Below are 27100 nucleotides of genomic sequence, written 5' to 3' on the forward strand. Positions count from 1 at the left end.
TTAAAATACCTTAATAGAAAAGAAATAATGCGGTGTTTTTATAGAAGAAAACCATCTGCCAAGGAACCCTCAAGTTGTTCCAGAAGATTCTGAAGTATGATCTACATAAGAGAATCAGTTCATGAATGGCTCTGAGCATGCCGGTTGTCATTGTTGCCCCACATGAACAGACAGGCAGAACATCCTCAACATCCCGAGGAAGAGGAAGCTTGACAGCAATTGGTGGCAAGCCAACTTCTAGGAGCCTTGTTCATCATTACTCATCTCACTGATAACACCTCTTATAAGCTTCAAGAAATCCCAGAGTTCCATACAAGTTTGAATGCCACTTCTCTAATCCATGTTCTGCTTTCCATCATCATCAGACTCTTGAATACTAGAAGTTATCTAGTGCAACCTACTCTTCAACTCATACACATTTAACATGATGCACTTGCAATCAATCTGACCAGCTTGACACATGTACCACCATTTGAAAGTGCCCAAACTCTATTTTGGGAACCAAACCTTACATACAGGACCAGCTAACTTTCATTTCCTGGTCTGCCACCAGGCCTGGTAATATAACTGGAGTCCATACGGTTGCAACCTCAAGGCTGGAATACTGCAATGCACTCTTATGTGGAGCTCCCTTTGGCCTGGCTCAGAAGCTCCAACTGGTGCAGAATGTGGCAGTAGGACTGCAGATAAGCACCTGACAAACAACATGTGACATCATTACTAAAACCTCTACACTGGCTGCCCATTACTACTGAGCCAGGCTAAAGGCCCGTGTATTAGTTTACAAAGCTCTTAACTATTTAATTCCAGGGTATCTTTGGGACTGCCTGATCCCTTACATCCCAGCTCGATCACTGACACATGAAGAGGAGTTGTTGGTCATTCCCCAAGTTTGTGAGGCTCATTTGACTGCAATGAGAAACCAAGCCTTTAATACAGGGTTTGGCAAACTACGGCCCCTGGGCCGGATCAGGTCCACCTGGGTCCTAAATCCGGTCCACACTGCAAAGCCGGAACCCACTGCAAAGCCAAGACTCCCAGCGATGGTGACGGGAAGAAGAGGCCGAGCGGTGGCGGCTCTGTCAATCAAACACTGTGCTTGGTTTACCTCAATGCAGCGACATCTCTGCCAATCAAACGCCGCACCTGGTTTATCTCAGCGGCATTTGACTGGCAGAGACGTCCCTGCGCCGCACTGAGGTAAACCAGGCACAGTGTTTGATTGGCAGAGCCGCCGCCGCTCGGCTTCTTCCTCCCGTCGCCGCCCTGGTGCTCCTGTGGGCCAGAGAGTGGTGAGGACAAGCTCACTCTGCCTACCCACTTCACAAGAAGCAGACGCAGCAGCAGCGGCGGTGGCAGCCCCCTCTGGGAAGGTAAGCGCACAGCCTTCTCTCTCTGGGCGGGGAGGAAGCCCGTTTCGCACCACTGCTGCCAGCCCTTCAGCGAATGAGGCAGGCGGCAAACCAAGGTGGCTGGGGCCGGGGCGGGGAGGAGGACTACTGACCCCCCTCGCAGTGTGCATATATAGTCCAGCCCTCCACAAAGTCTGAGGGACAGTGGACCGGCCCCCTACAGAAAAAGTTTGCTGACCCCTGCTTTAGTAACTTTCACCAGCCCAGTCTTGTGGAATACTCTGCCAATAGATTCAGCAGGCACCTTTCATTTCACCTTTTGAACACCTGTTGAAAACTTTTCTATTCTGTCAAGCTGAAATAGACGATTACGAATATATCTTTCCATAATACATAGCTGATTTCTAATTTTTATATTTTAAATGGTCTTTTTGTATATACTGTTGTAAACCACTGATATTTTTCACAACCACCAGATATGCTGGCTGGGGTTGATGGAATCTGGAGACCAATGATGTCTGAAGGGCCACAGGTTCACTAGCACGACATATGCAATCAATAATCCTTTCTAAACATCAACAAGAACATAAATCATTCCATTCAGTTCTTGATATGTTCAAATCTTGCTGTCTAAAGTGAACAAAGCATAGTAAACAAACCATTTATACTTACTGAGTTACTGAAGATTAACTCAACTAAGTAAAACTAAGAAGCAAGAAAAAAAAACCCAGTGAACTAAACAAATAAATCACACACAAACACTTACTTTTCTTGAAAACTGAAAGTTAGCATAGTGCAAGGGAAGCCTGTTCCCATCAGCCCAAGTCAGCACAGCCAATGGTCAAAGATGATGGGAGCTATAATCCAACAACATCTGGAGACACTCTGTTGGCTACTCCCCATGTAAGGGTTAATATGTAGTTTCCTGAACCATTTGTTAATATTAGGAAATCATGTAAAATTGTAAGCCAAAGACTGCGAAATCAGCAGAAACTATTCTTTTACTCACCAGCTGGATTGCTATCATTAAGACTGTCTTCAGAGTGAATGTTCTATCACAAAGATCAAATAAGTCCTCCAAACTTGGACCAAGGAGCTCAAGTACCATGGCATTGTACTTTCCACACGGCCCATAGTAAAACACCTGGGGGAAGCCTTCAACTGAAAGTATACAAAACATACTTTTGGAATACATCCAGATGGTTGCAGTAGCATCATTACTATTGTATGAAAACTACCAAAGCCAAGAGATTTTACTTATGCCAGTCAAATTCTGTCACAAAAATGGTTCTGAAATTTATCTGTCAATTGTTCTCCCCACCACACCACATGAAACCCTTTCAATTAATTTGTGAAGAGGTGGTGGTGGTTGTGTGTTGCTTTTTTGTAGAGCTGGTGTGCACACTAGGACAGTAATATTCACAATCCATCAAACTTTACAGCTGTGCAACGGTTTCTTCATGCTGACCAGGATATTTTACCCTTTTTTATTTAAGCAAACCATATGACATCACAAAACTGCTTTTCAAACTCCCCCACAAATTTCACTTTCAGAAATGGCTCACAGAGCATGAGAAGATGCTATCTGAGACATCAAAAGTTTAAAGCTCCCTTGGGCATACAGAACTGACTGATCCTAACTAGTACAGTCATATCTTGGTTCTCGAACAGAATGCGTTCCAGGAGTCTGTTCGATTTCCAGAACTGTTTGAAAACCAAGACGTTTTCAATCAGAAGCCGTGGAAGCCACATTGGATGTTCGGCTTCGCGCGCAGCCATCCCCAAGCTAGAACAGCGATACCGAGCGCTCCGCAGCACTCCGTCTCCCTGTTATGGCTTTGGGCTTAGCCGCGCAGCCTGCATTTGCTCTATAGGACGCACACACATTTCCCCTTAATTTTTGGAGGGGGGAAGTGCGTCCTATAGAGCGAAAAATACGGTACTTGCTCACTGTTGTTTCTCAGTAACTGGTATTCAGAGACAAGCTCTCTCTAATCCTGGAGGTAGAACATAGTCATGGTTAATAGTGGTTGGCTGATACCTTATCCTCCAAGAATTTATCTAGCCCATTTCAAAGCGACCCAAGTTCTGTTTCATGGACCAATTCTCAGCCATAAAATACTATCCCCAAGCAAAGCTTCCAGACAATAGGTTTCCAGTCCTGGAAGTCAATGCCACACGTAAATTTAGTATCTACTGCTCTGTTCTTTGGCTGGGCTGTGAAGATCAAGTAGCATTTTCTTTATTTTGATGCCTACTCTACCCTACATAACAGACATCTTATGTCTTCAAAGAGCATGCCTGGTCAAACAAAGATGCAGTGGCGTCCATTGGCTTAGATGGCTTTAAAAAGAGGGCTGGGCAAACTCATGAAGCATAGCACTATCGATGGCTACTAGTCATAGTGGCTCTATGCTACCCTCCAGGATCAGGGGCAGTATAATATCCTGCTTCTAGGAAGCCATCTGGTTGACCACATTTGGAAACCAGGTGTTGGACTAGAGATGTTCTGATCCAGCAGGACTGTTCTGGGTGTATCGTGTATCACACATGTGTTATGGCAGTCACATCTGTTTTCCAGTATACCAGTTACAACCCTTAAAGGTAAAGGTACCCCTACCCGTACGGGCCAGTCTTGACAGACTCTAGGGTTGTGCGCCCATCTCACTTAAGAGGCCGGGGGCCAGCGCTGTCCGGAGACACTTCCGGGTCACGTGGGCAGCGTGACAAAGCCGCATCTGGCGAGCCAGCGCAGCACACGGAAACGCCGTTTACCTTCCCGCCAGTAAGCAGTCCCTATTTATTTACTTGCACCCAGAGGTGCTTTCGAACTGCTAGGTTGGCAGGCGCTGGGACCGAGCAACGGGAGCGCACTCCGCCGTGGGGATTCGAACCGCTGACCTTTCGATCAGCAAGCCCTAGGCGCTGAGGCTTTTACTCACAGCGCCACCCGCGTCCCCAGCTACAACCCTTAAGTCAGATCTATTATACGTGCCTTCTACATATATTTTCTCAAAGTTACCTACTAACAGAAAAAAAGAGTTCCCTTTATGCTTGGGATACAAAGGTAAACAAATCTTGAGGACTGTGGTAGTGCATCAAAATTGCAATTGTCAGATCAGCCAAGGACAAACAGTGGTCTCCAGGAATGATATTAATGGGGTTTCAAATACCGTATGTTTTGCTCTATAAGACTCACTTTTTCCCTCCTAAAAAGTAAGGGGAAATGTTTGTGCATCTTATGGAGTGAATACAGGCTGCGCAGCTATCCCAGAAGCCAAAACAGCAAGAGGGATCACTGCTTTTGCTGCGCAGCGATCCCTCTTGCTATTCTGGCTTCTGGGATTCAGAATATTTTTTTTTCTTGTTTTCCTTCTTCAAAAACTAGGTGTGTCTTATGGTCTGGTGTGTCTTATAGAGCGAAAAATACGGTACATCAACTACAAGTTAAATACTCTCCTTTTATTATCATTTCTAGCGATGAGATTACTTACCTGTGCAGCCAATGTGTTTATAAAACCTATACTCTAAATGCAGCTGTGGGGCACGAGATTTTAATGGCTCCTACAAAAACAGAAGAAAAAATAGTCAAATTAAATGGCAGCCTTAGCATCTCTCAAACTTGGAAAACCACCTAGGACCAGGATTTAATTTGACTGGCTTTGAAGAACTGCTATTAAATCCTTGCCCTTTGAATTTCCAACACAAAATATCAGGTGTGAATTCATGAGAGGCCAACTTCAATGTAGGCAAAAACTGAAGATAAGCAGCTACATGGTCACATTGTCAGATAGGAAGGAGCCTAATATTAAGCATCTGTCAAAGACCTTAATTTGGGTCATTAATCTGAACTACATACATGATATTTCATATATGTATGTATGTATGTATGTATGTATATATGTTACCTGCCTTAAAATCTGAGGATGAAGGGAAGGATATAAGTTAAATAAATAAATAAATAAATAAGTTAGAAAGAAGTGACCATTCACTAAAAAATATTATTAAGATACACGGCAGGTTAATAACAAAACAGCTTTCCAAATCTCTTTATGGAAGCATTTCATGAATGTGTTTACAACAGGGAAGTGTTCTACCAAGAATTTAAAAGACAGCAGTTTACAGAGATGTCCAGGAAAACATAGTCTAGATCAACGGGAGAATAATCTAAACTCCTAGTTTGCTTAACACCCAGAATTTCAGAAATGTTTAAAAATTGTACAGCTACTCACCAGTTTGATTGCTACGTATTCATTTGTATAAAGATTTTTGCCTGCAATGGAAACAGAGACACAATAAACATCACAATGGTGACAGGTAAGTCAGTATTGCTAGTTTTTCAGGTTTCCAGAATGAAAAGAGGTTTACTCCAGTCTTCACCAACCTGGTCTCTCCAGATATTAGGGCTACAAGTACCATCAGCCCCAGTCAATACGACTGTGCTGGCTGGCACTGATGGCAGTTGTAGTTCAAAACATCTAGTCTGCTGTATAACTGAATCAATTAAATCTGACTACAGTCGTATTTTGGAAGTCAAATGGAATCCGTTCCAGAAGTCCGTTCAACTTCCAAAATGTTTGAAAACCAAATTGCAGCCAATCAGAAGCCGCAGAAGCCCCGTTGGACATTCGGCTTCCAAAAATAGTTCACAGACTGGGACACTCGCTTCTGGATTTGTGATGTTTGGGAGCCAAAACATTTGGGAACTAAGCTGTTCAAAAACCAAGATGTGACTGTATGTTATTATGAGTATGTTGTTTATGCGCCAAAAATAATTATATACAATATTAGAGGGGATAATGTGCAATTCACCTATTCTTTATCACCCATTGTTTTAGAACATAAATTCTTCAATGTTTTAATGTTTCTTTTATATACATTTAATAATACAAAACTATTCAGAGAAAAGTATGGCCAAGAATGTCCCTATGTAGGGGGGGAGGGAACCAAACAAAAATGTTTAAAAAAAATTTTTTTAAAGAAAACTGAGCCTAAACAAACTTAAACAAACCCAAGTTTCACATAAGCACAAAGGTCTTGAAACTGTCAGCTAGATTGCCTACTTCATTTATATAGTATTGCTAGTTTAAAGTGACAAGTCAATTAAAATACAATTTATATCCAACTTTTATATGAACTACCTCATGCTTATACTTTTCTTCAGAAGCATAACTGAAATTTGAGTTTAAATAAAATTCCTCATTCTTTTGAGGCTCAAATAAAATCACGATAAATGAAACCCTAGTGAGGTTTATTTTACTCCCCAACTAAAACTTGCTGTAAAGTCTTTCCCAAGTAGTGTATCAGCTACAGAGTAAACACAAAGTCCAACCTCTTTGGGGCGAGGGGAGAAAGGTGAAGAAAAAGCATTCATGTTACGAGGAAGCAACAGTCAAAATTAGGAGCTGCCTACCTGCCCTTCGGTGTTTGGGGCAGGAGAAAAATTAAGGGTCCTGGACAGAGGAGGAAAATATAGGCATGTGTTTTGAATTCAGAATATAAGATTTTAGTTGACTGAACAAGCAAACCACTGATGAGATGTGCAAATCAAACAAGTTATTGATTAGATTTGCATATGGGTAAAAGTATATCAGAAGAAGCACAATTCATTTATTTTTAGATGATGCACATGTGTCATAGCAGAAACCTTAGCATTTCTTTTATGTGTGAGAAAACAGAGAATGTATGGGATTATGGCTGGACAAACCTGAATAGCTAAACTGCCTCATTAGCATTGAGAATTTCAGAGAATTGTGGATGAAATAGTATCTGCATGCATTATAGCTACCTAAGATGTTTTATATGGTGAGTAGCATGTGCTGTTGGTGTAGACAGGGGAAAGCTGACTTTGTCCTTAGCTGTTGGTTTTACCCAGAAGCAAGAAAGTTTAGGAATACAGTGGTGCCCCGCAAGATGAATGCCTCGCAAGACGGAAAACCCGCTAGACGAAAGGGTTTTCCGTTTTTCGATGCGCTTCGCAGGACGAATTTCCCTATGGGCTTGCTTTGCAAGACGAAAATGTCTTGCGAGTCTTGAGATTTTTTTTCGCTCCCCACCCCCTTTTTCTAAGCCGCTAAACCGCTAATAGCCTTTTAGCAGCTAATCCGCTAATCCGCTAAGCCTTTAATAGCCGCTAATAGCCGCTAATCCGCTAATAGGGTTGCTTCGCAAGACGAAAAAACCGCTAGACGAAGACACTCGCGGAACGAATTAATTTCGTCTTGCGAGGCACCACTGTAATATTGTACACACGGATCCCGCTATCAAAACACTTGTTATCTGAAATCTCAGTTATCTGAACAAAAAGGATTATATGCAAACTTCACTACATAAGGCTGGCTCAGATATCCGAACAACTGGAGTTTGCCTACCTTCTTACTTGTTTGTGTTTTGCTGGTTGGAGGAAGCAATTTTAGGCAGAAACCATGTGGGGGAGGGGGAGGGAGAGAGATCAGTCAAATCAGTTTTTCCTTTGTTTGCCTTTAGCTGATTGGCTGCTGCAGTTTCAGGCAGAGTGGAGGGGGGTAGCAAGGGTTAGAAATGTTCCCATAGGAAATAATGGATATCATCATCTCATTTTAAGAAACAGCATTCTGCAGCAACCAGTTAAACCAGTACAAACTGGTGGGTATTATACTGGGCTTTAATTATTTTATCTGCTCTAAAAAATAAAAGCAAAATAATTGCTTGTTTATATGGGAAAATTTCATTTAGCAGTATTATGGAACAGTAAATTATATACTGTAGAATTCTGAAAAACAGCTGCTCAAGAAAGAACTGCATTAAGCATTGTTTATAAATTTATATAAGCTTCATCATTTTCTGTATATATGGAAATTACTCAGCTAAACCAAGTTATGTATAGTAAAAAATAGCATATTAAAACTTCCTGAGCAGAAAAGGGGGGGGGGGGGGAAGAAAGATGTCACCCAAGTAAAGAAGTGTTAATTATAACTTTCATATGAAACAATATGAAAAACATACGTTTTGGATGAGGTATGTATATACTGCAGCAAAAACTGCCTTAGAAAGGGCATCCCCTAATGTACTGTACATTAATTGCACAATTAGGGACACCTTTTTAGCTGATCCAAAGATTTTAACTAAATAGTGTAGCCCTGTTTACAACCTGTGAAAGTTATATGCTCTTACCTAGCCTGAGCTCTCCGAAATTTCCACTGCCTATCTTCTTGCCAACTCTGAAATTGGGCCCAACCATAAGAACACCAGAGGCTGAAGTGGAACTTGATGCTCGGGAAGTGTGTGAACTTCTTGTTGGATTTCCTTTTCCGGTTCGCCTTTCATCTTTCTCCCTAGTAAGATGGTCCATGATCTTAAAATAAAAATATCTTCCAGTGAGCAGGATTTGGACTTTGCACTTATTCTTGAAGAGAGAAATATATATCCAGAAGAATCATTGGGTCAAACTATAAAATCATTTGGAGATCTTTTGGCACCATATCCAGGTTATTCGTGTTCTTCCACCGAACATTCGATGGGCAACTCCAGAGTCCTCCACAAGGTAGGGGAGAATCTTATATAACCTACAACAGAAAAAAGGGCAATTGTAAGATCAAAATCCTATTTATAAAAGAACAAGCTGTTCACTAAAATAGAATTCAATGATAGCTATTTTGGAATCAGCATTTTCATCAGGTTGCCAGTGTCAGTGTAACCATTTGTTGTTTCTCACTGTGGAAAATATAAACTTGAATAGAGATGGACACTGCCCATAGCCATTCCCAGCTATGGAAACGGCAGTTTTCCTCCATTCCAAAAGTCTCACACTTTTCAATCTAAGATATTAGAAGAATATCTTAGCTTTATATCAGGTAACAAAGAAGTGGATCTGGCTACACTTATGAACAATGTTCATGAGTCTAGATGTACAGAACAAAGGGACAAATAACGCCTGACAGAAATAACGCCCAAGAACACAAATGCATTCGTACATCATACAAATCACACAGTTTGTCAGCTAATGCTTTGGGTAAAGTAAGGGTAGCCAGAGTTTGTTATATGCAAGGTTTTTAGGTTTGTTATATGCAAGGCTTTTGCATTTCTGCATTATGAATACAATTTCAACATTATATTTTGCAAAATTAAGATTACGAATTTTAAACATGATATGTGCTATGTAGAATTCTACAAGGCAATCTCAGTCAAACCCCAGAGTTCTCTTAAAGTTTGTTAAATCTGTCTTAATGCAGAAGTGGTTGCTGCTTTGTTTTGTAGCATTTTAAATGGTATTTAAAACAAAGTAAGTATAAATACAATTTAAAATGCTACAAAACATAGCAGCAATTGCTTCTGCATTAAAACAGATTTAAAAGACTTTAAATTCTATATTGTAAGCAGCCCTAGAAGTTTTCAAACTGAAGATGGGGTATGAAATGTTTAACATAAAGTTGGTTTCAAAAGCAGACATGATAAAATTCTTCAACCTAATGCTGATTATATTAAGCATTGTCACAGCTTCAGTTTTTAAATGTTAGAAAGAAAGTCAATTTCACACACACACACACACACACACACACACACAGACTCCAACACTTTTAAATGCCTTATTCATCAAACTGGCATAAGAGAGGCAATACTTCTTTGCCTAACAGTGTACCCTTCACACTTAGCCCCACTAATCATGAAACAAATTTAAAGTCTGTCATTACTGATGGTTACTTGCCCAATCCCCAGCCAAGAACACAAAAGCTAAGTCCTCAGATTCTGGAGACATCACAGACCCAAAACATAATGTCTATTACTGCCAGCTCTAGAGATAGTTGTAAACATTCTCGGTAAATGTATCTCACTAAGAAATAGTTCATATCCATGTCCTTTTAAATTTTTCAGCCAAATATCAAGTTCTCTGTATCACTATTGCCTAACATTTAAGAATTGTTGTCTGCTTGATATAAAATACTTCCTTTGAGGGAGATTTATAACAGAAAAGTAAAAAAAATTAATTAAAATAGTTCCTTAACAGGCTGGGATACTTTTAACTTTAGACTGACCAATTATACTTGCACTTTGACATTAATATGCACATTCAAAGAAAGACAGAGCCTTGTTGACTTAATTTGAATACACCATAGGAATCAGACTTCATTGAAGTTGTGCAGCTTATTTCATATAAGTCAATTTATAAAACAAAACATTAGAAATGACAAGGTTTTATCTTCCTAGGGGCCTGATAACAGCCTATTACCATGAGTTTGGATTGCTTCCCTATTATAAAATTCCCTAATCCTTCTCGTGTATTAAAGCTGTACATTCAGTTTGACTCAAATTACTCTGATTGCATTAACTTGTATTCCTAATTATATGTACTTTTCTGCTCATCACAGCACCTCTTCTGCAATACAGTCCTGAAGATTGTCAGAAACTTTTAAGATACAAATAAACTGAGCCCGCATAATAAAGACAAGACAAGCTAGTGTCCATGCACTAAACTAACATTACCGTATGGGAACAGTTTTATTCTAAAACATAATCTCAAACAATAGCCATATCCAAATGCATTTTTAAAAAATGAAACAGAAATAGTTACTAATATTGTATTCTGTTATCCTAAATTTTTACTTGCCATATTCTGCTGTTTGACAACCCTAGAATGTATTTTCAGAGCTCCTGGAACCTTTACTTAGTTCAGTCACTCTTTAACTTGCTTAAAAACAGGTAGAGATGGTAGAGATAGGGGGTTTTAAGTCTGGTACCCGACATTTTCACTAAAGGATAAACTATGTTATATGAACAAAAGAAGCTGTCATATACCAAGTCCGAATATTGGTCCATCTTGCCTAGCCTTGTCCGCTCTGACCAACAGTTTTCTCCAGCTCTACTACCCAAAAGCTAAAAACTGATACTGAACCAAAGAACTGATTCATGCAAAGCATTTAGCCTTCCAACAGCGGGACGGGGGGGAAAGAACTGGGGGAGAACCCATATGAACCATTTTCTCTTTTAGAATAAATAATTTGTGAAATGCTTTTTAATAAAGAGTTTTAAAGTATTGTTTTAACAGTACTTTATTCAATCAAAAATAATGTAATACCTTTGTAACACTCTAACAGCATTAGGCAATTACCATTCTCAGCATCGGATTTAGGGAAGTTTAGACAGTTCCCCCCAAAAAGGTGCAGAGCCGAAGGGGTGCATAACAACAATAACAACAACAACAACAACAACAACCACCACCACCACCTATATTTACACAAGTACCTACTCAAACTTAAGGGGGGCATCACATTTTGTCCTTGCTTAAAGGTAAAGGGACCCTTGACCATTAGGTCCAGTTGTGACAGACTCTGGGGTTGCGGCGCTCATCTCGCTTTATTGGCCAAGGGAGCCGGCGTACAGCTTCCGGGTCATGTGGCCAGCATGACAAAGTCACTTCTGGCGAACCAGAGCAGCGCACGGAAACGCCGTTTAACTTCCCGCCGGAGCGGTATCTATTTATCTACTTGCACTTTGACGTGCTTTCGAACTGCTAGGTTGGCAGGAGCAGGGACCGAGCAACGGGAGCTCACCCCATCACGGGGATTCGGACCGCCAAACGTCTGATCGGCAAGTCCTAGGCTCTGTGGTTTAACCCTTGCTTAGGGCACCATATTACCAAAGCCAGCCTCTGACTCTGTACACTGCAGACATATACAACTCAAAGCTATTTCTGTTAAGATGAGAAAGCCTACTGTTTTCCCCACAAGAAAATTCCACATCTGTTGAGGGAACAGCACTTTTGCTAGAACAAACTTCCATATACATTCATTCCAATTAATAGATTTTTGTACACAGCCACTAGATATGTCACTGCACATGAGAATCTCCTCACGCTCACCCACTAAAAGATAGTAGTTGTTGCTGGGCAAGGCAGTGGTGGTGACAGCAGCTCAGATAACTTAAGATGCCTCCACAAGTTCAAAATATGCAAGACAAACTAGCCTAAAATATTGGTTAATGGCCATTCAAGCTCACCAATCAGTTGGCATTTTACTGTCCAGTCCATATGTGGATATTGCACCATACGAAGTGTAAGGTGGCTTTGTGATCTCATTTGGATGGAACTGAGAGGCCACTGCCAGTCAGAGTAGACAATACTTCACAAGATGGATCAACTGTCTGACCTGGTATAAGGCGGCTTCCTATGTAAATTATGTATACCCGGCTGCAAAAGCAAAAGATAAAAAGCCCAAGTAGAAAATACAAAAGAAACAGAATTCCAATTTGCTTCATTTCTGTTTAGGAAAAAGGTAATGTCAGATGTAGTACTGTAATGCAGATATGTTTGAAAAACTGTATGATCTGATTTTGTGAAAATTTAAGGCAATATCTAATTTTCCGTATTTTTTTAATGGCTGCTATAATAGGCTATTTTTCTAACTACTATCCTCTTAGACTCCCCATTAATCTAATTATTTTGACATACCTGGCTCAGAAAGGATAGGTACAATAGCATTTTGTCGTTTAACCCAGAAAAATCTTTATGTTCCAAGTTACATGTCTTCTGTAAAACCCAATTGGCCGGTTGATGTTGAGAAGCTGCATCACCCTAGAATGTGAGAGACTCATAGAACTTAGGTGGCTGTGATAACATAATGCTGTTCAAGTGTTATTCAGCGAGTATAATCACAACCATTAGGAAGGCAAGGAGTCCTCACGTTGAATAATATTTTGCCGTTTAAAAATAGTAAGTAATAATCGAAAAGTCACGTGTATTATTTTGAAGTCATGTGTATTACACTTAGAATTTACTGAGCACTTTAAAAACTATGGGTTGTATCCAGCTAAGTTCTACCCTGAGTAGACACACTGAAATTAAGATCTCTATATTAGACACATCCATTAATTTTAGTAGTGAGCATGACTAAAATTGGGTACAATTCTATTATGCACAGCACTGACTCTGTCCAACAAGATTTATAAATCAATACATACTGGAATTATTCTCTTTCTGCAAGTTCTTTAGCACTTAAAAGAGCTCTGTGAAGGAAGAATAACCCTAATATTTCATATGTCTACTTTGTGTATGTGACCAACCAACCAACAGCTCCTCTTTCTGGTCTGTAGAAACAGATATCTTTCTGCTCATATTCAGGCATGAAAAGACAGAACACAAAACTATTAATGTTTAGCCCAGAATAAAACAGTTTAATCACTTGGTGTCAAGAATGAATGAGAAGTATGTCTACTGGGGCTGGAGAGGTATTTGGAGCCATGCTTTATCTATAGCTGCATAAAAAGCTGGGACCAGAGCAATATTCCAAAAGTTTCAGCAATGACAAGCAAGTCTTCACCAGAGGTACTCAATACCGTGTTAGAAACTCAGATATGTAAGCTATTCACTAAATGGCTCCTTAAACCTAGACTATGGGCGCAACAACAGAATGTCTAGTCACCACCGGGGGGGGGGGGGGAGATTGTGTATATTGTCAATGTTAATATATTTTACAATTCAGTCACACATTTTAACAATTACGGTAATCTTTTTTTCAAAACAAGTGAACTAATATACAATTCACATCAATGACTCATTTTTAATATCACATTTTTCATGGCAATTATTAACGGACCACCAGAAACATTAATGGGGGTTAGCCTCAGCAGTAGTGGACAATCATAAGTCATTTGAACAATTAATATTTACAAATACGGGTATGTACATAGATACTCTTAACCAAATATATTAAGTCGCAGGTTCATCAAGTACTGCAGTCACAGTTAAATATGTTTGCTATATCAGAATTCTTGGAAGAACAGGCCTAACCGCAGAATCCTAAACATTTCAACACAGAAATAGACGCTACTGAATTCAAAAGAACCTGCCCTCAGGCAAATGGGATTGGGATCACAACCTAATTCATTTTTTTTCAGCAGTACCTCTATAATAGCATGTTTATGAATACTCCATTCGCAAGATAATGTGCTTTGCAGGACTGCCTGTACAGCTGAGTCTTCAGAATCTTGTTACCTAAAAGGTTTTGGGTACTTGGGATGCCACATTTCTTGTGGCATGTAAGCTCAGAGACCAGGGGCTGTTGTCCAGTGGACTCCCAAGGAGAGAGGAGAGAAGAGGAGGCCGAGGGAACACTTCACAAGGGAGGGTGTTCAAAAAGAGGTGAGGGGCTGCCCGCAGGCAACAGGGGAGCTGCAGAAAGAATGGTTGGTCAAGGGAGCAGTGGACTCAGAAAGGTTGAAAACCTCTGGTGTACATGATCAACATCCAGCTCAATTGTCTACCAGCTTGCACTGCTCAGATTAGAACTCTAACACATATGTTACTATTATTATAGTTGTTGTTTTTGTTGCTGTGGCAATTTTCAGCAAAGTTCCATGATTCCTACTGGGGCAAAACCCTAGCATGTGCAAGCTTGACTCAACAACAGATGGCAACATTCTTTCTTTAGAATTTAGGCAGCAACCCTATGGAAAACTTCACACATATATTTTAAAATCAACTAAGACTGCCATCCTCAGTCCACTTATCTGTAAATAAGCTTCAATGAATTCAATGGGATTAGCTTGAGTAGGCATGTATAGGATTGCATTGTAAATTTAACTATACTGGGGAGGTAAAATAATTGGGAGCCGAGTCCTGTGGTATGGAGTACGATGAAATACTTCCACCTTTTCCTCTCTGTATCCATACTGAATGAACTCTGATTTCAGTAAGCAGCACTGTATAGTGCTAAAGTTAGGGGGCTAAGTGGCACTGGTACACTCAAAATATAAAACAATAATTATCATAAGTCTTTCTTTTTCAGAAAACAAATAACAAATGTATCATGGCAGGAGCTTTCATGGACCACTGTTCAATCCAGATGCATGAAGTTTTTATCCCAGGTTGTAAGTAAATGTAAGTGGCATGGTATATTTGTATACAGACATATACACATGTTAGATAGGTGGAGTGTAAACAGTGAGATTAAATGGAAAAACTAAATCCAGATTTCCCACATTTCATTTCCCTCTGATTTCACTGTTTACAATAAGCACCTGATAAATTTTGGGGTAATACTAATATTAACAGTCTTCCAACATTTATAACAGGCCTCTGTCTCCTCAGAAGTAATCCTCTCTTGGGCTCTAGAGGACTTACTCTCAAGGACCGAAGTCTTATTTTACTAATCCTGAGGGAAAGAAGAAACTTTACAACTTCTATAATGAAAGGAGAGTCAAGCCCAAATTTTTAAAGAAGGAAAGTAGGCAATGGAGGTGGGAGGAACAGAAGCTTGCATAATCTCCCCTCTTTCTTCCAAATGTCCTCACCAGCTGCTATTTCTGACAACAGAACAAGGGGGCAACAAAATATATTATTTGGGGGACAAGTTGGTGATGGTAACCCACCTTCCCCTTCCATGTTGTCCTCTGCTCAGTTTTCAAAAATTAATTTGATAAACACAGTCACTGACATGATCTTTCTGATGTTTGGCAGCACTTCATCTTCAAGTCCACCAAGCCTACCCCTCTCTCTCAACTCACAAACCTTTCAGGCAAAGCAATAAAAATATTATAAAGGCAAGCTATAGCCTGCCACACTCACACTCTTAATGTAGCTCCTCTGCTCTCTGAATGAATAAAAGATAAAGATTGGGAAATGCTGCAAACTGGATTGGTTGGAGGCATTGATTGGGACCACCCTTTCTCTATGGTATATTGCTCTGTCCTGAAGGCCTGCTGAATGTTGGGAGGGAGGGTTAATAGAGGGGTGCTCCATCCCAATGCCCTCCCTCAGGTTTTTCTGTGTATGAAGGAAAGAGCTGATATGGGGGAATTGTCCCCACCACAGCAAACAGGGGTGAGACCTAGCAACACATCATATAGGGATTGTTCAATGGATGCAGGCATGCTGAGGCTTGTAGCTGCCTGGCCTTCAGAGGAAGACTGAAAATGGAGTCCAGAGAGATTGAGAGAGTAATTTGGTGAAGGCCGGGTGGGGGCAAAGAGTGGAGCTCTGATGGGGGCAATCATCATAATCTAAAGTGAAATCCCCCTTGAGAGATGGATTAATGAGTGTGTGTTGCAGGGAGAATAACAGAGACTGGGTTCTTCTGGCCTTAAGAGTTCTGGAATTATTGGGAGAGCAATGCTCCACTTGTGCAAACTCACCGTCATCCCCAACACTCTAAACCAGAAGAACAAAGCAGAAGCAGAGCTTAGAATTTGACTGGGGTTTGGAGTCTTGCTCTGAAAATGAACAAGCCAAGATGAGTTCCACTTCTCTGGACAGGCAAGCAAATGCCGTGACCTAAATTTACCAACCCACCATATACAGTGGTACCTCGGGTTAAGAACTTAATTCGTTCTGAAGGTCCGTTCTTAACCTAAAACTGTTCTTAACCTGAGGTACCACTTTAGCTAATGGGGCCTCCCACTGCTGCCACACCACCACCGCCCAATCTCTGTTCTCATCCTGAAGCAAAGTTCTTAACCTGAGGTACTATTTCTGGGTTAGAGGAGTCGGTAACCTGAAGCATCTGTAACCCGAGGTACCACTGTATATCAATGTCTATAAACATTTTGAATAAATCTGCATAGTTTAGCCACTTATTTGTAGTTCAGTCAACAGCTAAAAGTGGTTACCATGGATGCAGTTCACAGTTGTACCCACGCATCAGTGCTGAGAAACTGAACAAGTAGGTGGCTACAGGATATCTGAACCCTGATAGCGCAAAGAGGCTGGATTTTTTTCTGCAGCAATAAGTTCTACTGCACCCATAAATCATAGGTTAGAATAAATTATCTTAATATTTATGCTCTCTCCAGGTTACATAAGTTACCCAGTAATGAAAAGCAGCGTAATAGCAAATGCCACACAGACGTTCTACCATGGCAGGCATCATTGCTCAGTCATTTTGTGTTTATAAAGCACCTGCAATAAGCTGTATATAATAACTAGGGAAAATGGTAACCAAGGCCTTGCCCACCTATTTATCATAAAAGTGTTCAGAAGACAGCACCAAATGAAGCTTTCTGTTTTTTAACATGAAACAAAAGCTTCAACTATTTTAACTGGTCTTAGACCCCACATACAGTATATGGAAACCTAATACATACTCATCTGTACTGTAATCCAAACCAAGGCTACTAACATATCTAAAAGCATGCCTAATAGAAATGTTACACAGCCTCTAGATTGAGTTCAAAGCATTTCCCTGAGTTATCCATTTCAATGAATAATAATAATAATAATAATAATAATAATTTATTTGTACCCCGTCCATCTGACTGGGTTGCTCCAGCCACTCTGGGAGGCTTCCAAAGTATATCAAAACATAATAAAACATTTAAAAGCTTCCCTTTACATAATAATGACAATAATTTATTATTATGAGCAGATGACCACCTTGAAAAGAGGCTCCCACTGCAGTTCCCTAACATTTTCTCGATCTGCATGTGGGTTGGTAGCTGTTCAAGGTACAGTTGAGTTTACATTTGCAAGGTCTGTGCCATAAACAGCTTTATAAAAACAAACACAGTCACTTTGAACTAGTCCCAGAAGTTAATACGGAACCAAGGTAATGCTGCAACACTGGTAGGACCAATTTCCTCTTCCCAGTATCAGCTACCGTATTTTTCGCTCTATAACACGCACCAGACCATAACACACACATAGTTTTTAGAGGAGGAAAACGAAAAAAAATATTCTAAACGAAATAGTGGATATATGATTTTTGTGGTTCATGCTGTGGCCACAGACATGTGATCTGACAGTGAGTTTGGAGTAGCCCAATGCAAAAATCCTGAGGATCCATGTGGATCCATGCTTTGTAACCACAGAGGAGGGAAGGAAGGGGAACCATGGATCCTCTGCTCACGACTGCAGCAGATCCCCTCGCCACCCGCAGGCATTCGCTCCATAACAAGCACAGACATTTCCCCTTTCTAGGAGGGAAAAAGTGAGTGTTATGGTGCAAAAAATACAGTAGGTAGGGCAGGATGCAGCATTTTGCACCAGATGTTCCAAACCATGCACAGGCAAACTCAGCCCTCCAGATGTTTTGGGACTACAACTTCCATCATCCCTAGCTAAAAGGATTAGTGGTCAGGGATGATGGGAATCCCAAAACATCTGGAGGGCCGAGTTTGCCTATGCCTGTTCCAAACCATTTTCAATAGTAACTCCACGTTAACAACAATGTAGCAGTCAATCCTATAAATTGCACAATGAATGAAGACTATTGCAAACAAAGTGTCACAAAGATAAGAAAGATTCAAGATTCAGTACAGTGGTACCCGGGTTACATACACTTCAGGTTACAGACTCCGCTAACCCAGAAATATTACCTCGGGTTAAGAACTTTGCTTCAGGATGAGAACAGAAATCGTGCTCCGGCGGCGCAGTGGCAGCAGGAGGCCCCATTAGCTAAAGTGGTGCTTCCGGTTAAGAACAGTTTCAGGTTAAGAACGGACCTCTGGAACAAATTAAGTACTTAACCCGAGGTACCACTACACAAAGAAACCTCTACGTGGCACATACCCTGCACACACACCCCAACACCTCTGTCACTGCTGGATTCACTTTCACTATCCCCTCAAAAATAGCTACCAGGCATTAGTTTAGAACTGGCACCACCTTCTGAAATGTGCTGGATTCTATTAAAGACAACTAATTTAAGTATAAAAATCTGTCATTTTCAGCTACCAGGTGTATACTGCAGGCAGAAGTTTGGAAGTTTGCAAATCACATGGGAAGAACACCCTTATTGCACAAGTAGAGCAGGTAAGTCTAAGCGACATCAATCCCATAAATTAGCCATGGCTCCAGTAATTTATGAACCTAACATGTTTGATAAATCAACACTAGTACCACACACTGCTAAAAGAATTTAGTCACATTCCAGTACAGCGGTACCTTGGTTTGCAACCGCTTTGGTTTACAACCGTTTTCTATTACAACCACGTCAAGCCCGGAAGTGTGTGTCCCTTTTTTGGGATTACAACCAATTTTGGGGGGGGAGACCCCATTGCCGAAAACACGCCTTGGGTTACAACCTGTTTTGGTTTACAACCAGACCTCCAGAACGGATTATGGTTGTAAACCAAGGTACCACTGTAATATCAATGATGCTAACTCCTAGATGTGTACTTAAATGTCAGGCTACCAGAATAAAAATTGCTAAAATTATATTTTTGCTTGTGTCTGTGAAATTTGCTCTATTTCTGAATCATGCAGCCTTCAGTTTTAGTAATAATTTTTTAAAAAATCTATTCTACAGCTTTCTAACAGGAAGACAGTGACCATTTTAGGAGCGCGCAATGTTTGTAGCTGCTCACGCGCACATTGCATCAAACCCGGAAGTGACCCAAAAACATTACAAAAAGAAGTGGAACAGGTTGGGGCGTTTGCAGGCTTTTTCAATGGTGTTTCAAATATACACAATGTGTGGTGCCTTGGAACGAAACCCTGCATAAATTGGGAGTTTTCTGTAGGTGCAGAGTGACAGGTCACCCACGGTAGTGGAGATCGAAACATCCTCTGGTAATATACTTCATATACCACATATAAGATTCACTCAGGTCCTAACAAAGAATTAAACAAATTTGCTGCTCCCCCCCCCTGAAATAAACAAGTTGTATTTTATAAATAATGTAGTGCAGAAGCATATGCAGGCATTCCATCTGCACTACAATAAGACAGCCAAACTTTAAGCATGACTTGAGAGACTGATTTAACAAGACCTAGTTTCAAGTAACTATGTTTAAGATTACCTCTGGTTTTCAGCTGCATATTTTTAACAAACACAGAGATACACTAGTATAATTTTGGCACACATCTTGGCACCCTTGGACACCATATGAATCTTGCACACATGGTAGTATCAACCGAACAAACACCAAATAAACAATTTTTTAAAAAATTACAAGCTAATACAATCCGAACAGCAAATTATTTTTCTTCATACAAACAATCCTCTTTCAGCCCCACAACTAGTAAAATGCAGAAACAAGGCATATTAAGAAGCACAGCAACAGATCAGCATTAGTTTAGATCTCTACATAAAGGGTAATAACAATAAACTGCTGCATTTTGTCTATGGAATCATCAAGGCTTAGAAAAGAAAAACAATATGCTCAACAGGCCCATAGCAGAAAGAAAGCAAAAAAACTTCCAAGTTCCTTTAATGGAGTCACATCCTTACTCTTCCTAAATTGTTTAGCTTGGCTTCCTACACAGAGGCGCAAAAGGCTGCATGCTCCGGAGCATTTCAAAATTGCCAGAAACTTGACTCATAAACACTATGTGTGACCCCCAACAGGTTTAAAGAAAAAAAGACAAACCATGTTTTCCACACCATGTGCAGCTAGCCAGTAGAAGTGTGTTTCACGGGATTTGTGCGTCACAACCCTGTATCAGAAATGTTCTTTTAAAAAAGACTGACAAACATACGATTTCCTAATCTTTGGCAGGATTATTTTGTATAGTGCCCCTTAATTTACCAATACCGCCCCAATATGACCAAATCTTGTAGACAAAAGGCTGAGCTAGACTGACCATTGGCCTGAACCCCTAATAGCAATTTGGTCTCCTTTGGCGGTAGGAAGCATCATAGCAGCAGCACTATTGTCTTCAAAGGCAGAGCTGGTCGGAGGGCAAAACCTAGAAGCTACGAAACTAGGAGTCTCTCTCTCACACACACACACGCGCGCGAACTTTTTGATCAAATACCCCTTAGGAGCCAGTGAACGTTTTGCTAGAGTACATCGAGTTAGGGCATCTACAATCACCATTACTATTCTGAAAACAGGTTGCAGCGGAAAAGCAACACACACACACAAAGAAGCCTGGAAACACCTGCGCAAAAGCTCCTGCATGGCTGAAAAGGCTCCGTTCTTCAGCATGGCGGGAGAAAGGCGAAACTCTGCTCCAGGCATCCCACCCCCCAAAAAACCGGGGCACACGAAGCCTCCACTTTGGGCAACCACAAGCATAAGCGCTTCACGCCAGGCGCGCAAAGTGTTATCAGGGAAGCGAGGCCTGGGCAAGTCAGAACATGCCTGAGCCGAGGGAGCGCCCCCACCTCCCCAAATCCCCCCTTCCTCTCGCCCTGCCTCGCAACGGCAGGCCCAGTCGACCGCCGTTAATGGCACAGAGAGACGCCCCCCGCGCCGCCCTCCTCGGAGGTAAAGCAGCAGCCGGAGGCGCCTCTGCGCTGAGGGAAAAGTCAACGCCGCAAACGAGCGCTCTATAACGCCGGTACCCGCCCTGACCTCCTACCGTCCTGAGGAAAGGCCGCTTCTCCCGGGGTGGGGGTGGGGGCAGGGGGGGGCGCGGGAGGGGGCGCGTACCCCGAGCCACTGCCCCCTCCTTCGTTGAAGCACTCTCAGGAGGGGGGGGGAGAGCGGGACACCCCGGAAGCTCTTGCTGCGGGCTCACGCCCTACGCCCAGCCGGCGCCCTATCGGAGGGAAGCCAGCCGGCCCGAGGCGCCGTCACAAAAACTGCTTCCGGGTCGCGGGCTCGGCGGACGCGCCTTAGCAACGGCGTTCGGTTACCAAGCGGAAGCTGGAGGGGATTTTGTGGCGAGAGGGAGGTCACGTGACTCAGAGAGGGAGGAATCTCTCCCCCCCCCGCCCCGTGGAGCAGCCGCTGATTGTGAGGATTGGAGACACGTGGATTAAAAGGAACCGGAGGGGTGAAGGCGACGCGTTCGTTCCAGAGAAGTAGCCGAGTTAATGTTTCCAAGAAAAGGGTTGGGTGGAGAGCTGGAAGCAGAACTGCTATGTCTACGCTAGTGCAAGCCTCCATTCAGTTCAGTTCCCTGGCCTGCTCCTGGGAAAGTAGGCGTAGGGTTACATCCTAAAATTAATAATAATAATAATAATAATAATAATAATAATAATAATAATAATAATAATAATAAATTATTTTTACCCCGCCCTCCCCAGCCAAGGCCAGGCTCAGGGCGGCTAACAACCAATAATAAAAACAAGTTGAATGAATACAACTTAAAAACATTAAAATACAACATTAAAAGTAAATAGTAAATAATAGTAAATAACAGTAAATAAAATATTGAAACAGTAGCCGAGTTAATGTTTCCAACAAAAGGTTTGGATGGGCAGCTGGAAGCAGAACTGCTATGTCTACTCTAGTGCAAGCCCCATTCAGTTCAGTTCCCTGGCCTGCTCCTGGGAAAGTAGGCGTAGGGTTGCAGCCTGAAATAATGGGACTTGCAGCTCCCTCGCCTGCGTGCTTCAGCGCCTTCGTCATTCCTTCCCAATCTTCCCCTTCCTCATTGAAGGCTGTGCCAGCTGCCCTCTTCAACAGACTTGAAGAGTTGGAAGGGACCCCAAGGGTCATCTAGTCCAACCCGCTGCCATGCAGGAAACCCAGCTAAAGCACCCATGTGAGGGCCGTCCCGCTCTGCTTAAAAACCTTAAGGAGAGTTCGTTCACAACCTCCCGAGGGAGACCGTCCCACTTACCTGCGGATTTATCTCTGACTCTTCTTTCTGCTTGAAGATCAGAAAAATCCTTATTTGCATCAGTCACTAGCCATAGCCAATGCTTTTTTTCTGGAGGGATGCATATCCCTAAACATTTTGTGAACCAAATTTGCCCTCAATGAGTGGCAGTATTTCAATATTTGTAGGAATGAGAGTACCCCTAAACAATTTAGGGAGGGAAAAACACTGGCCGTAGCAATAAAATAAAACATACTGAAGATAGAGATAAAAACTTTAACTATACAAAATACATTTTTGAGGCTTACATCAATAATCAAATCATTTTATTACTTATTACACTTATTTACCACCTTTTCTTCCAGGGAGCTCAAAGTGGTGTATTTTCCTCCCCAGTTCATCCTCACGAGCCTGTGAGGTAGTTTGGGGTGGTGACTGGCGGAAGGTCACCCTGTGAGTTTCATGGCTGAGTGGGGATTCAAACCCTGATCTCCCAGGTCATGGTCCAACACACTAACAATTTCAATACACTGGCTCTCAAAAATGCATTCTGTCCCTTTGGCAAAGGCCCCGCGGTCACTGCTCATTTCTCACCTAGTATGAGCTTTTCTATCTTCTATCCCCCATGCCTATCCAGCTTTCTGCTGCCATAACCATTCATGACACCCCTGCTTAGATCCCTACACTGGTTCTCCTCTCCCTCCTGCTTCCAGGTGTATCACAGCCACCCTAAGCCTTCTATCTACCTATCTATCTATCTATCGTTGTAAATAAAAAATGCCCTTTTCCCTTATGGGGTATCCAAGAGCCCATATAGAGTCCTTACATAGGTTCCCTATTGGTAGGAGAGAATAACAGAGGCCAACCAGAGAATATTGAGAAGCAAAGCAGCTAGTAAGCTTGATCTTTATTGATCTGTTGCAACAGGGTGCTATCCTCACCTGCAGGAGAGAGGAGGGACCCAGAAAAATGGCGTGCAAGGCCTTAGAAACTTTTGAAATTGCCACCCTGTAGATCAAGACCACCCCCAGAAACATCATACCTACATCACAGAAGGGGTGTAACCTAAGACCACCCCCCAGATACACCATACCTACATCACAGAAAAGGCGGTCTAAAACAGAAATTTGAATATTGTTTTTCTCCTGTTGTTGTTTATCTCCTGTCTGGCAGGTTACTTGACTGGAATGCCTGGGGAGCCTGGCCGTTCTTTTGTAGTGATAAATACTTAGTTCCTGGGCCAGGTCACAGGCTCACACCCTATTCATATCTTAAATGTGTCCTTAAGACAGGATTTGTGAGGAAAGAGACAATGGGGAGGGTTTTCCACTTTGACCTTGCAGAGAAAACATTTGGTCAGTTTAGGAATCAAAATGGTTCCAGGTCGGTCTTCCTGTGCTGATCTATGTACATGCGGTTATGAACATTACCATATATCTAAGACCTCAAAATTCCCATCACACTATCTATTTTAAAGATTTCTTGGTTTACAAAAGTATGTGCAACGTCTCTTTTTTTCAAGTTACATTTCCTACAGGTCAGTTTCATTTGTTGAGACTCTTCTGAGCCCTCCCCTGGCCTTTCCCTCTTCTCTCACTTTGCTTTCATGAGCTTCACTTCTCCACCTTGACTGTCGTCTACTGCCTCATGGGTGCCTGCCCTCTGATTCTGCCTGTAGCAGGAACCCCCCGCCCCATCATTCAGTTTGTACAGACTTCACACACACTCACACACTACATACGCTACACTTCTGTTATAAATTCATAGAAAATCAACCATACATCAGATTTGCACTGTTCCACTTTTATTTTACTCCATGAAGGAAGGACTACAAAATGGGGAAGGTTTGATACAGGCCACCATAATCCCTTGAGCATAGCAGCACATCCACAGGAGCCCTGCCCAGTTGCTATGCCAACCCTGATGGTCCTAGACAAAAGACCATCAACTACACTACAGACTGCATACACGAGTGGATTCAACACGGACTATAACAAAAGAACAGTGATTGGATTTCCCCTCAGGGGGCAGGTAACTGCGACTACCTTTGTCTTCAGAAAATGACTCATGGGAGGGGGGAAAGAGGGGAACCAGCCAGGTGACAGGACACTCAGGTTACCACCACAACTCCTCCCTCAACCCCTCCTTTCTGTAATGTATGCATGTTGTTTCTGGGGGTGGGCTTGACCTAGAGGAGGGGAATTTCAGAAGTTTTTATAAGGTCTTGCACACCATTTTTCTGGGTCTTTCCTCTTTCCTGCGAGTGAGGGGAACACCCTGCTGCAACAGTACAATAAAGGCCAAGCCTACGGGCTGCTGATTTGCTCCAATTTACTCTGGTTGGTGTCTTTACTTTTTGTCCAAGGGAGCCCTCGGATTTTTCCGGTAACAACTTTAAGGGTGGGATTCAGCTAAGATTTACTCAAACCCACTGAAATTAAAGGATTTAACATTTATCCTCATTATTTCACTTGGTCTACTGTGAATAAAAGGTAGCTGAATACCACCCCTAGAGCAGGAGTGGCAAATCCACAGTCATTTGAAGTCTGCCATTCCCCAGCAAAATCCTTAACTTCTTCTACTTCTTGCCCCTTCTTCTACTTCTCGCATCCTCCCATTGCTACCAGGTCAAAGCACACTTTCCTGTTTCCTTACTGCCTGAAACCTCGCATTAGCATAGTGCAAGATGTCTGCACAAAGCATCTTCCTCTGCCTCACAGCACAATGTGGAGGAAAATACAGTATTTTTCGCTCTATAAGATGCACTTTTTCCCCTCCAAAAATTAAAGGGAAATGTGTGTGCATCTTATGGAGCGAATGCAGGCTCTATGGCTTCAGCGATAGCAACGCGAAGCCTCTGAAGCACAGTGGGAGCTTTGCTTCGCTGGAGAGGTGCTCTGCAGCTTTCCCTCTCTGCGCTCCGCAGCTTTCCCTCTCCGTTTCTCCTGCCGCTTCACTGAAGGGGCGCTACGCAGAGAGGGAGATTTTTTTCTCTCTTGTTCTCCCCCTCTAAAACAAGGTGCGTCCTATGGTCGGGTGCATCCTATAGAGCGAAAAGTACAGTACTTTATATCTGCTAATCAGATGTTTAAAGGTCCTGCATCTCTTAAACTGCAGTTCTCAGATCTGAAAGTGAACTATAATAATTAATAATAATTTATTATTTATACCCCACCCATCTGGCTGAGTTTCCCCAGCCACTCAGGGTGGCTCACAGTCGAGTGTTTAAAAAATACAGCATTAAATATTAAAAACTTTCCTAAACAGGGCTGCCTTCAGATGTCTTTTAAAGATAAGATAGCTGCTTATTTCCTTGACAACTGATGGGAGGGTGTTCCACGGGGCGGGCGCCACTACCAAGAAGGTCCTCTGCCTGGTTCCCTGTAACGTGGCTTCTCGCAGGGAGGGAGCCGCCAGAAGGCCCTCGGCACTGGATCTCAGTCTCCGGGCTGAACAATGTGGGTGGAGATGCTCCTTCAGGTATACAGGACCGAGGCCTTTTAGGGCTTTAAAGGTCAGCACCAACACTTTGAATTGTGCTTGGAAACGTACTGGGAGCCAATGCAGATCTCTCAGGACCGGTGTTATGTTGTCCCGGTGGCCACACCCAGTCACCAGTCTAGCTGCCGCATTCTGGATTAATTGCAGTTTCCAGGTCACCTTCAAAGGTAGCCCCACATAGAGCGCATTGCAGTAGTCCAAGCGGGACTACTACCACATCTTTGTTATTTTTTTATTCACCAAGAAACTTTTCAGTAAACATTTGAAGTTTCTGGTACAGCTATTCAAATAGTAACTGTCTTGATCAGGGAATTCTTGGCTGTCAGGTGAAACCTTCTTTAAAAATAATCCAGCTCTTTGATTTAGCTAGCAGATTTTTCATGTGCCTATTTCTAAATGTGGCATATGGCTTATTATAGCATGATTCAAAATAAATAAAATAGAGCAGGGTTACAGAAGAAGCAGGTTGCCAACCCTGTAAACCAACATCTTATCTTCTGGAAAAGGAAAAGCTATTCCCTTGTGTTGACTATACAACACCAGAGTGGCTAACCCACAGCTTGTATCCTCAAGAAATCCCAAGTGATTTCTCGTGACTCCATAATTTGTCAGCAGCAGCAACAAATAATTTTCTTTCTTTTTTTCTTTTCTTTTCTTTTACTGAACTCACTTATTTGTTTGAGATGGTGATGTTGACCTCCCTTGTGCTGGTTTGGGCAAAGGGTTTCAGTCTCTGCCCACCCAAGGGCAGCAATGAGGGTGCAGATCTCTTCCTCACCCTGCTCATCAGATTAATCCAGTGAGTCTCAAACTTTTTTCTCTGGTTCAATACATCTCATTCTATTCC

At 42.0% G+C, this 27100-nt stretch overlaps 1 protein-coding gene and 1 long non-coding RNA gene across 26 annotated transcripts in view; one reads left to right on the forward strand and one right to left on the reverse strand.

The window, feature by feature from the left end:
- CSNK1G1 (casein kinase 1 gamma 1) overlaps positions 1-21795 on the reverse strand; it is a 53340-nt gene extending 31545 nt beyond the window's left edge. For 6 of the 16 annotated variants that reach the window (XM_083413145.1, XM_083413132.1, XM_083413134.1 and 3 more), the window contains exons 1-5: positions 12775-12897; positions 8505-8896; positions 5585-5625; positions 4847-4916; positions 2362-2513 (exon numbers count right to left, since the gene is read on the reverse strand). In XM_083413145.1, coding sequence (XP_083269271.1) covers positions 2362-2513; positions 4847-4916; positions 5585-5625; positions 8505-8682 — 441 coding nt within the window. In that variant the 5' untranslated portion in view covers positions 8683-8896; positions 12775-12897. The other 10 variants (XM_083413136.1, XM_083413140.1, XM_083413135.1 and 7 more) reach the window with 6 other exon arrangements.
- Positions 12919-19750, forward strand: LOC310664280. 10 transcript variants are annotated; one of them, XR_014504849.1, is made up of 5 exons: positions 12919-13035; positions 14280-14833; positions 15110-15191; positions 18987-19068; positions 19565-19750. It is a non-coding gene; the product is annotated as an uncharacterized lncRNA (long non-coding RNA). The 10 variants fall into 10 exon arrangements; XR_014504850.1 differs by lacking the exon at positions 14280-14833 and adding an exon at positions 15396-15560 and having other exon boundaries at positions 12922-13035; XR_014504855.1 differs by lacking the exon at positions 12919-13035 and adding an exon at positions 15396-15560 and having other exon boundaries at positions 14231-14833.
- Positions 21796-27100: the final 5305 nt, after the last annotated feature.

Source organism: Podarcis tiliguerta, assembly GCF_965153285.1.
Source record: "Podarcis tiliguerta genome assembly, chromosome: 14".
Lineage (NCBI taxonomy): Eukaryota > Metazoa > Chordata > Lepidosauria > Squamata > Lacertidae > Podarcis > Podarcis tiliguerta.